Source organism: Varroa destructor, unplaced genomic scaffold, assembly GCF_002443255.2.
Source record: "Varroa destructor unplaced genomic scaffold, Vdes_3.0 BEIS01000007.1, whole genome shotgun sequence".
NCBI lineage: Eukaryota > Metazoa > Arthropoda > Arachnida > Mesostigmata > Varroidae > Varroa > Varroa destructor.
Window position 1 is genome coordinate 21,674,578 of NW_019211460.1, and position 12,054 is coordinate 21,686,631.

A 12,054-nucleotide genomic window follows, 5' to 3' on the forward strand; every position below is an offset into this window, starting at 1 on the left:
GCTCTTTTGTTCGGTATAACACCTATGTTTACTGAATCCGTAGCTACCTCTGGACGTATTTTCGTCGAATTTGTGATGCCACCTTTCAGCTAATCACATGTCCACCGCGCTCTTCTGATCTTATCCACGAACAGGTGACTGGTGCCATCTGGTCGTCTGATTAGTAAAGATCTATTAGAAGCACCACCAATAAGACTGGCTTGGCTTGACTGGTATTAGACTTAGAACACGGTGAGCCCTGTGGGCTCATGGTGATATGTAATGAAAATTTGTAATACTTCTTGCATCTGTTCCAACATGTCTAGCCAGTGCCAATAAATTTTACGTAGGAGATGTGAAGCAGCCACCGAGAACTACTTGCAGGTCGTTTTCTGCCGATTTTGTAACTAGAATCGGAGCGAACGATTGCCATAATTATCCAAAGTAGTTATCCAATTACATAACAGGCTATCCCCCAGCCAATTAGGTAATAAGCCGCAACAAACTTACGCGACATTTTAAAATTGTGTTGTTCAAAGACCAAATCCTTGAAAAAAAGTGCTATTTAAAGGTCGAGAAAAAGACATCTGCGTACACCTTGGCTTTAAAGCGTTTCGTGTCATCTTTATACTACTATCATGACTGTTTTCACTGAGACAATGATCGGCTGTTTCGTAAAACCGATTCGTCAATGGTTAAAGGATGGCTCGTATTTTATATAACACGGGTAAAGACTTGTTACTGCGACGGCTAAGCTGGCTAAGCATTATTTCCAATGTACTATCCTCACCGTACTTGGTTTTCAAAGTGAATTTGCTTTTTCGCTACCGTCACTGTGCAACGTTAATCTTGCGGAGACTGAAGATCGGATAAACCACATTCTCTATAATTTGGTTACATGTTTGTTAAGTAGTTGTGATTTCCGGGCGGTGTGTGCTAATGGCTGCTAGCAGTAATCGGTGCAAATGGGAAGTGTATTTTCAGAATTCATAAGTTGCGTCTATTATAACCTTTGGAGCCAATGTTGAAGTAGTGAATCTACATGCCGTTTCAATGTCAGACTTTCCTTACAGTCTACATAGTAATTCTGATTGCTACCGCGCGTCGGATGGAGAAACTTTGATTTTTTTCAAACGAATATTTGTGTACGGTATAAATCGTGATCTAAATCTCCTGATAAGGATGTTGTATGGATGGTCATATTACGCCTAAAGTAGACGCCTGAAATTCATATTTGGTACTACCAGTGAGGCGAAATTTTGGTTAAATGTACATATATAATTACCATCATTAAAGTATCAGCAGGCTTGTCTTCGAACAGCGCCGGGCGTTTGGAGCCTTCGACTAACTAATGGTAACTCTTATAGAAGTTCTATTTTAACAGAAATTGTGTTCTGGTCTGCGGGAAAAAGTAAATCAGCAACCTGGAATTTGAAAATAATTTCGTCTTGATAGAGGCGGACAATTTCTGCCTAACTTGGGAACGTCTGGCATTCCACTAATAATAGTAAGTTTCTAAACGGAAAGACCAATTTGTCGTTTGATTTATAACCTACACTAGTGTTTTTCCTATGAATTTATGTATATAAAGAATGAATGCTGATTCTATTCGACCAGTTTTTCATTATAGGTGGCCATTGCGTGCAATGCTGGGGCGCGTTTTGAGGCTCGGTGTGGCTGGGGCTATGGTTGGAGGCTTCTATGTCTCATATCGGGACAACGATCTCAAGCATCTTGGTGTATGTCGAGTTGCCCGGTCGGCGATAGCCGTCGGAAGTATTGTAATCGACTATAAGGCCTCGTTCCGGTAGGTATTCTCTTTATTTCGCTGTCTAATTTTTACTAAAAATCTACACTTTGTCATTGTGTTTAACAAGACCTGGCTCGAACGCTTTAGACTCTGTTTTCTTGCTTGGTATCGCAGCCGAAGGTGTTTCGCACGTGAAGGTGACTTTCCAACACAAAGCCTCGGAATATGTTGCCCAATACTGTTATCCTATACTTCGCTTCCTATCGTTGCTATTTTGAAAACCTGGTGCAGAAACGTCAACCAGCACCAGTTGGGAACTCAATATAACTGAGGATTACTTCCTTTGACTGTTCATTTGCAGAAATTTGAAGGAGACTGATGAGCAATATGCTGATACGCGCCATGGCTTTCACCAGCGCTGTGCGGAAAGATTGTTGAAATTATGTTGTGCCAATGGCGGCTGCTATATCAAAGTTGGTCAGTTTTTTTCAAGCTGAACTTGCAGTTCTCGTCTATATTTCTTTCTTGATCTATTATTAATGCTTTATTGGTGCTTCGCAACGTCTTCTGGCATGAGAGGTTAGGCAAGTTCTGTCACATTTTTGGCGATCCTCCATAATAACAAACCAATAAATGTCATTTATCAATCTTTTTTGTTTCACTGTACATGCATGTGCATATTCAATTGTTTGCATCATCGAATAATGGCCAAAATATGCATTTGGGAATATCAAAAATTTATATTGTACAGTGTGGGTCATTGCTAGCTACTATGATAAAGTTGGAATTTTCATCCTCAGGACAGCACATTGCGGCATTAGAGTATCTCGTTCCTGAGGAATATACCACCACGCTAAAAGTCCTTCACGCAAACGCTCCCCAGTCTACACTAAGCTCAGTGAGAAAGGTGATCAAGGAAGAATTTGGCAAAGAGCTTGAGGAAATCTTTGAAGAATTTGATGAGGAACCGCTAGGCTGTGCGTCACTAGCCCAAGTAAGATAAGCACCTTAAAGGACGGCAACAGGTTCAACAGGCAAAAACTTAACCAGAGATAGACAAGTGCCTTCTAGACTCTTCCTTGAATCCGAATTTTATCTGCCGTCGCAGAATCACAATTGTTTATGCAATAATTTACTGTCACCCATTTATCTTCCGTTCTCAGGCACCGCATGGCAGAAAACACATTATAACATTGACGCATCTACATTGCAGGTTCATAAGGCTAAGCTGAGGACCAGTGAAAACAATAATGGTGGGAAAACTGTGGCAGTCAAAGTGCAGCACAATGACGTCTACCAGAACTCATTCACAGATATGAAGGTTATGGAACTTTTGGGCAGACTTGTTGACTGGGGCTTTCCTGAATTTTCGTTGCTGTGGCTCGTTGAGGAAACAAAGATTAATCTTCCAAAGGAACTAGATTTCGCTCATGAGGCTGGCAACTGCATAGAGGCCAAAAAACGCTTAAATCACCTGCCATGGTTACGAGTACCGTTTGTGTGGGAACAATGGACAACGAGGCGAGTTCTTGTAATGGACTTCGAACAGGGTGGCTTCGTTAACGACAAATCGTACTTGTTGAAACATAACCTGTCACCATACAAGGTATTTACGTTTGGGCATCTTACAGCTGTGCAGCTTATTTATTCGTTCAAGCCATAACTGCTAATTATATACATGCAAGAATATCAATGAGCAGTGGACAACTTTTGACTTATCGAATTTGCTTTTTACTAATGTTCACCTGCATTTGCTGTGTAGGTCGTCGGAAGACTGGGCCAAATGTACTCCGAAATGATTTTTGAGCAGGGCTTCGTGCATTGCGACCCGCATCCCGGCAATATTCTTGTAAATCCGAACGGTGACCTGATTTTACTTGACCATGGTTTGTACTCCAGACTGTCGACGAAGTTTCGTGAGCAATACGCTCGTCTGTGGTTAGCAATAATAGATGGAGACGTAAAAGGCATTGAGAGTGTCGCTATAGAAATGAAGGTACCCGCTAATCTGACAAAGATATTTACCAGTATTGTGGCGGGTCGTCGATGGAAAGCGGTTGCACAGGGCACTCTTAGCCAGAGCGGCAATGCATCTGAACTTCGCGAAATCAAGGAATTCGCTTCGCGACATATTGATCTAATTAACGCGGTCCTTCGAGCAGTACCACGAGAAATGCTCCTGTTATTCAAAACCAACGACCTGTTGCGAGGCATCGAAGCCTCGTTAGGTACTCGGCACGCAGCCAAATCGTTCGTGACTATGGCTCAATGTTGTGTTCGGGGCGTTTACGCTCGGAAGCTACATGAACCGAAACTATTAGCAGTGAATCGACTAATGTTACATGTACAGGAATGGTTCTACCTCATTAGAATATCTATTTATCAATGGCTCCGATGGTTCATGTTCACGTTAGCCGATAGCTTTCAGTTTAGTAAATAATTATATCGGCTTAAGTGTTTTATAATCGCCGCTCTATCCACCATGGATGCGCAAAGCTGTTTGCGAATGAAGTGTTTTTCTAAATTATTCTTCTCTATTTTCGATATTATATTAAGTCTTTTCTATTCTCATTACTGAAGCTAAACCTAATAATAACTCGTTTATGGTAGTATGGTGTTTCGAAACGAAATCTGTTCGACAGTAGATGAAGCGGAAACTTAATCATCAAGGACGAACGCTTCGTATGTATGTTAATATTAAAATACAATGAGCGTGTTATTTCTGCTACTTGTTAGAATATATTTGTCGCTTGTCGACATCAAGTACTCATTATAAGCTATTTTATTGCTAAATCTTTTTGATTTTTGTAATAATCCGAATGATTCGTATATTGTAGAATGGGCTAGGAAATAAATTTCTGTACGATTGTCACACGTTTGTGTATCTTTCCTGGGCATGCTTGTACGTCTTGATTTATTAACAGTATCAATACAAGTTGACAAGTTTGCTTAAATGTCTCATATACATTTTTAATAAATTATTCTACATATAGACGACAAGCGAGGCGCTTTTGGCTACTTGTCGGCACGTGGTTATCTGAAACACAAAACGCTATTCTATGCACAGGCTTTTTCCTACTCGTCGTGGCAGTTCAATAGAAAATCGAAAGTAGGTCTTAACTCTAATGAGTTCCTGTGAAAGTAACTAAATGGTGACGACAACCGTGACAGCAACTGTGAACGCGTTGTCCATCAAGGTGTGCGTCTAGCCATAGCCTCAATGGTAAATATCGCAAATGTAGTTTCAGCTGCGGTGTACCTCTGTAGGGTATTACCTATTGAAACAGTGAAATTACTAGTAGATACGACAATCAGCTTTTTTCACATTGAAGATAGCCATGTACGTGCGTAAATGGACCTAAATATTGTACGACTAAAATTAGGTGTTGCCTCATTATAGTTTGCGAGCGGTAATTGCTACGTAGGTTGTACTAAGCCTGACAAAGCTTCCCAAACCCATAGCCGTGTGCAAAAACAGACGCGACAATCCCGCGAGGGTTGTGCAGAGGGCGCATGTCTATTGCGAGATAGGGCGTAGCGTGAAGTGTAACAATCACGCTAAAAACCCCTTATGGCATAAACGGTTTTTACTATTCTACCGCTTTCTAATGCACTATTTATCAGTCATTCAGTCGCTAACAACAGAAAACAACAGAAAAACAACAGGAAATGTAGGTCCATCTAGGAGCGAGCGTTGCATGTTTCAAGTAAAAACCAGATCTCGTAGTAGATTTTGCCGTTTCCACCACCCCATGTATTCGCTTATATCCCATCATAGAAACATTCTTATTTACTGCATCTAACCAGACGTCTTTAAACGTTGTTTAGCGGATCGTTCTTGTTTAGTACGGGCTGACGATGGCTGTTCGGAACAGATTGGTAATTGCGCCACTTTTGAGCAAATGTTCACAGAGATCAGAAACGCGATCTGGGTTTTCAGATGGTACTTAGATATTTCTAAAAAAAGAACCAGGCAGAAACTCTGGTGTTTTGCTTCGCCTATTTGCCAGCTTCATGACGTCCATCATTAATTGATTGGCCTAAAATTAGCGTTGTTGGCCATACGTTGTCAACGGTTATTACGTGTAACATGAGCATCTGTTCTTCCTTCACTATTAAAGGATTTTGTTAGGACAAAGAGCTTATTGAATAAATCTGAATTGCGAAAACGGTGTTTTCGCTTATGGTGTTTACATCACATCACCGTTGTTATCTCGGGCGGAATGCGTCGATTCTGGCTCATTGACCGACTAGATTAATACGATCCTCACGGGTAACTTTCCTACGGTTTGATAATTCAATACATGATACGCTATCATTCAATCTCGATAATAAAGCTTTTACATCCTTATTTGAACGTTTTTCACATCAGATCTTGCTAATAACTAAACTTGGATGAAGTTTAATTCGAGCCATGCCAGCTTAGGTGCTAGCCTGAATTCTAGTTTTCGGATTGTGCATAGAGAGGTCATCTTCCGTTACGGTTGGTTTGATTAAAATTGCCTCAATGTCAACCCGTGGATATTTTCACTATTGCAGTAGTGCTCCAAACGTCATTATCGAGTGTTCTGTAGATGTTACTAGCAGGTCTTCGACATAAAGAGGCCTGCAGGGGCGTCGATACGGAATCACTCCTATAATAGAAGGGTCATTGGCCGTCATGAAAGGCTTCTTGGTTCGTGGCCGGAGTAGGCAATGGCAGAGCCTTGGGTTTCAAGGTAATATCAGCAGAACGCCATTCTCTCTATTGCTGAGGGTTCTACCATCTCTGCGGTTATCGTTTTTTACTTCATTCAGTTTGTTGCTTGTTAGTAGCTACGCAATCTAGTCATTGTAAACATAAAGCTTGCTATTGGATCTCAGTACGATGAGGACTGTATGATGCACAATTATCAGACGACTGAGTTCCCTTACAAATAGATTTTCTAGTCCGTTCATTGCGCCGTCAAAATTGTATATCGTCCATTGGCCGACAAGCCGATGGCTTTACAGAGATGACCACATCGAGCTCACCTCCGTGCAGTGCCTTTACGGGCCTATATGCTACTGGATAATGGAACTTTCGGCGCATGTTCAACTTAAACTTTTATTATTTTATAGTATGTGTCTTTTTGATAAATGCACTCACAGGCTCAATTGAATGCAAAAAAAAAAACGACAGCTCTAATACTTTAGATTTTGTTGTCACTCCTTCATATTCTTAGGCTCATTTGCGAAATCTTGATAAGTGACTAGTTACTTTTATATTATATCCGCCTCGTAGGTCTATTGTTCGATGTGTGGTTCAAGTTTATGAATCACTGCTTGGGAGCGTGACGAGATTGCTTGTAACTGCACAGATGTCCAGATTAGGCACTACACAGTATATACAATATATACACTAAAACGAATTCCATTTTGATAGGTTATAATAGAGTGCAAATAGATAGCATTTTTTTCGAAACAATATTGTAGAATTTGATCGGCACACGTGTTATCTTCACTAATCTTTGTCCATTAGTCTATTTGTGTTCAAAGATTATGCCAGTGACTGGGTTTTCATGCCTCGACTCGCATTAGTAGCTCGAATATATGTAGAGAGCCCAATATCTGCACTATCTAGCATTTTAGCCTTTCAATTTCACAAAAGGGGAATTTCACAAAAGTAGAAGATCAAAAAAAAAGTCCATTTGTCATAAACCTATCTCACATGAGCCGAGGACACCGCTTAGAGTAGAACAATCAGGCAAATCTAATCTGTACCGAGAGAAATCCAACGAGTTCCTGCGCCAGTCGATACCAGAGAGATGCCAGAGAAACCACATCAATGTTTCGAAATAACCATCAACGGAGAAGTATTATTAATGTATATATATATATATATATATATATAAAGATCTCTTAAGAAGATCATTGAGGTTATTATATTTCCTTTGGCCAAACCGTTTTAGAGTACTATCGTTTCCTAATGATTTTTCGAAACCAATTTATCGTAATGATGTAGGAAAAATGCGAAATTAGTATGGCAGCATCACCGTCAAAATCCGTTTTCCACGTAAGCATATGAGAGTGTATTAAACGTTTTTAATGGATTGACAGACAGGCATTACAGACCTCGATGACAGCTGCATTTGATTTTTAAGAAATTTCATTTGTTTTTTATTAGTCTAAAAGATCGTCACGAAGAAGAAATGGCTCAAATGACAGAAAGTATTAAAATGCGACTCGTTTTATATCAGCGAAAATTGGAAGAGGGATGTTTAATTGAGATTGTTTTCTGTAGGCCTAAATCCGGGACTATTAGTTTTTTTTTTAATGGCATATGAGACGCAAATGAATATTTGGGCTTGAGCTTAAGTAAAAAAGATACGATCGTAGCATATATTATTATGTGTACACTGGACGCTCTTTAAGCCAACGTCTTTTTTGTATAGCATTATTTGTTCGGCAAAATTATTTGTTATCATCAGGCATACTATGCTTTTCCGTTGATAATATTAGATGATGTGCAGTTACACGGGTCTATAGAAATGATATTACGGGTCAGAGTTCGCGTCTACCTACAGATCTGAAGAACTCTGCATTTAATACACACTTACCATCATGCTGTATAACTTGAGGCAAATTCCAATGGAAACTTTAAAAAAATTACTGCTACATTTGTTACCGATGTAACGATTGGAAGAGTGAAAATCTTTAGCGTTCCTTTTCGGGTCCTTGCAGGTGTCTATGTAAATGACCAAACATTTGAGTATTATTATTCAACTGTGACTATAGGGTAAAAGTAGCACGAATCGCGTCCTCATAAGATCAATGAGAACGGCGCAAGGGGTGAAAAATTTTAATCCGACCGCATCTAAGCGTGTGCATATATCTGGTTTTTGTATGTTTCTAGGACCGTATCGTGCACCGCCGCTTCCACAAGTATGAAGTCCCCCAGTAGAGTGCTACGGGCAAGGAGTTATGCTACGTTGTTACGTGGGCAAACCTCAGCCAAATCGTTGGCCGAATGCGATGCAACTCCTACCTAAAAGAGAAGGCAAACCACGAGTAAATAACGGCGATGTTTGGATTGCAACGGCGACTAAAAGTAACTGTTGCACCCGCTTTTAAGTTGCGATATAAATGGTTAAGTATTCACTACCAGGCACTATTACTTGGCAATGAGATACGGTCAACGCAAGGGTATCAAGGACAACTGTTTGTGATGGTATTCAAATGTTATTAGACATAGTAATCATAAGAAAATGCATCTCATTGCAGGCAGCATTTTAATCGGTGAATGGTTTTGTTGTTTGCGGTTGATTTTTGAGCCCACCGGTCAACGTTATTGCCGATGCGGCAAAAGCCGCTATTTAATGAAAATTAGTAAATTGTTATTAAGTAAGTGAATCTCTACGTATTTTCTAGCTATCACTCCAGCGGTGCAGTGTTTGCTGCATTGGGGTGAACTAAAAGTGTTAAATTGAAACTTTCGTATGCAGACTTTACGGCATCTTGGGTCTTAGGATCGATTGCAAACTGCTATTACGTAATATATGGAGTATTATTGATAAAAGCGTACTATAATTAAAGAAAGATCCACGTTCACTTTGAAGCATCAGTGGTCCGCTCGAATTTTCCTATTGAGTCAATTAATAACAAAAAAGTAAACATAGTAAGAAATTAACAATAATAGGAAATAGATATTTTAGGTGTTTGACAACTGTATTTGGTACTAATTCCAGACCTGTACATGCTTGCATGCTACGATAGCTATAAGAGCTTTATTAACAAACCTTCGAGAGTGCGTGCTACCTTTGATCCAGATAGGTAAATAGAAACCTAATAAACGATAATACAATAGAGGGTACCAAGAATTTGCTACTTTATAATGCCTACCAGACAAACATCATCATCACAACAAAGTCATCGTAGGCACAGATTTCACATTTGTTGCCATAAACGGCAGCTTTTCCTGCAACGATCAGATTCATCCGATTCGACGGTCTCGGCAGTCGTTAGTAAAATTTTTGGTGTATGACATAATATAAAGCTCCTGAAAACGTTTTCATACGATTGGGCAGCCTGCACACATCAGGCGGACCATTGTATTTGTTCGAGGAAAAATGCATCGGTTACAAGTATACGTCACGCTCCAATGAGTCGCTTCGCGGTGTATCATGAAGTGACTGTAACTTGACGACAAACAAAGTCGTGAAATATTGAATATTTGTAGAAAACAACAGCTTGTAACTTATTTAGTTAACGGTAAATAGTTAGTACTCTGCTGCCACGTGGACTGGTAGTTCATTTCGATACTGTAAAGAGAAGCTAGGTAAGCAGTTAACATCAATGATCTGAGAACTAGCTGGAGAAAGCCACTGGGACTTGCTTGCATGCAGGTTTTTATGATATTATAAATCTCAACTATGAGGTCATACCTCGTAGCTAATTAATCGATTACAACGAATCAATCGAAACAAGCAATTATGTAAAACAGAGTGAAGAATTGTGTTGTGTACCATGAATAACTATAAGAATAGCAGGAAATTGTAAAGTAAATCCAATTTAACTATTCGCACATTAAATTCCTGTCCTATTTCATTTACAGATCAAACCTCACAGTAGTCACATAGTCTCTAAGTGTTTTGAAGTGAGTGATTTTCGGCTGCATCCTGTTTCTCTAAAGAACGAAAATGATGTGCGTACCGGAGAGTGTGCATGTGCTGCTGTGGAAGGCCAGAACAGTGTCAAACTCCACGTTCAAATGCAAGGAGCGAATAGTGTGTGCTAAAGAATCGCCGGATCACTTTTAGGAAGCCTGGGTAACAGTCTGACATCCTTGATGGGTCATGCTGAACAGTTTTGAAAAATATTCAGAGAAAAACAAGGTTGCAACAAAGGGTCTTCAGGGGACCCTTAAATACGATCTCATGCAGATCCGTTAACAACTGCGTACCTAGCGTCCTAACTTTTCCTCGTTCCAAACCCTACAAAAAACACCTGAAGGAAAAAACATGTGAAATAATCGAGAAAAGTCTAATAAACGTCGGGAATAGAATGAAGGTATATTTATGCGCCTGGATTCGAGGAAAACGATTGGCTGATAAAAATTGTTTCAAAAGGGACAACTAAGATTTGAAAGATTAATGCACGTGCAAACGTAGTACAAAGCCTGCTTCCCAATCGCTGTTCGACAGAGTAGCTAGTTTTTTGCAGCCATTGGAGACTGCTAATATGCATTGCAGGATCGGCGATTATGGGTCTTAAAGGAACCGAACACTTTGCAGTGTTACACCTTTGTACCACTGTGCAGGAGTGCAGGCAGGCATGTATCTGTTTGGTATACATGACGGTGCATACATATAAGCACAGAACATTTAAGCATATATTGGAAATATGAGGTATGTATATGCGAAAAAAGTCAAGATTATGAAATGTAACCACATCAATTTTTTTCAATATATGAATAATTTTCTCTTCGTACTTAGCACTCTTTAGTAACCGAATTGTACATAATCCATATGTGTATAAACCGGCAAGCACTCTCCTCCATGATGTTCGCGGCAACCGATCAGCAGGGCTCTTTGAACTCACATTTCGTGTGTTTCTTTTAGGGTACCTATTAGTTGCAATATGTTACGATACCTAAGCTCTGTCGTACGAACCCGTCAAGTCATAGCTTGCGAGGTGCACCTCCCGGTCCACGACACGGCCCTCAGGAAGGGCATCAGGTAGGCAAAGGGGCTATTGTGTTTTGTCAAACTCGACCAGCTGGTCAAGCAGCAGGATAAGGCCGTTTTTAAACTGAAGTTTTTCCTTTTTGTCGAGAGCATTAATCTCCAAGTTTCCGAAAAATAATATAAGGAAATTCATGCGAACGGAACAGGTGACGTGCGAAGACAGTCGTTCTATTCGTAGTGCATTATATCGTAGAGCATTATTATACCTATTTGGATGTCTCTGCCATTTCGCAATGCACCGAAAAACAGACCCATGCTTAACCCGAAAGAAATTGGATGAAATAACTGTGAGTATATGACGAGTATTGATTTTAGGTATAACTTGTTTTGTAAGTGTTGGCCTTTTAGAACAGATAATTTTGCAGGAGGCAAAAAATGGTTAGGTACAGCAATAATATATGGCCGCTAAGAAGATCACAGAGAATCGCTCGGATGTATAATAACTACTGGGTCATTTTTCTGGAACAGCGATTGCATTTTGTTATAGGCAAAGTGCCTTTGAAAACTCAATCTGATATTTTAACAAATTGACGCACGAATTAAGGAGGACTACAATTGGGCACCACTATATAATGGCATCTCGACAGAATATCACTATTTTTTATTTGTCTAGTTCATATC

General features: G+C 39.9%; 1 protein-coding gene and 2 long non-coding RNA genes across 18 annotated transcripts in view; 2 read left to right on the forward strand and 1 right to left on the reverse strand.

The window, feature by feature from the left end:
* The first annotated feature begins 8 nt into the window (after positions 1–8).
* Adck1 (aarF domain containing kinase 1) lies at positions 9–10,278 on the forward strand. 14 transcript variants are annotated; one of them, XM_086974610.1, is made up of 7 exons: positions 100–706; positions 1,364–1,486; positions 1,610–1,786; positions 2,091–2,206; positions 2,530–2,723; positions 2,943–3,335; positions 3,492–4,603. In XM_086974610.1, the coding sequence occupies exons 3-7, from the start codon at positions 1,626–1,628 to the stop codon at positions 4,167–4,169; spliced, it is 1,542 nt and encodes a 513-aa protein (XP_086830736.1). In that variant the 5' UTR covers positions 100–706; positions 1,364–1,486; positions 1,610–1,625; the 3' UTR covers positions 4,170–4,603. The 14 variants fall into 14 exon arrangements, with proteins under 14 accessions (XP_086830744.1, XP_022669706.1, XP_022669710.1 ...); XM_086974613.1 differs by having other exon boundaries at positions 100–466; XM_086974614.1 differs by having other exon boundaries at positions 100–423; positions 1,347–1,486.
* LOC147754448 (uncharacterized) overlaps positions 5,454–12,054 on the reverse strand; it is a 7,539-nt gene continuing 938 nt past the window's right edge. Inside the window, exons 2-3 of one of the 3 annotated variants that reach the window (XR_015316840.1) lie at positions 8,308–8,735; positions 5,454–6,363 (exon numbers count right to left, since the gene is read on the reverse strand). This is a non-coding gene — a long non-coding RNA (uncharacterized LOC147754448). Of the gene's footprint in view, positions 8,736–12,054 lie in introns of all 3 variants that reach the window. The other 2 variants (XR_015316839.1, XR_015316838.1) reach the window with 2 other exon arrangements.
* Positions 10,960–12,054, forward strand: part of LOC147754449 (uncharacterized) — a 2,074-nt gene continuing 979 nt past the window's right edge. The window contains exons 1-2 of the long non-coding RNA XR_015316836.1: positions 10,960–11,094; positions 11,308–11,424. This is a non-coding gene — a long non-coding RNA (uncharacterized LOC147754449). The remainder of the gene's footprint in view (positions 11,095–11,307; positions 11,425–12,054) is intronic.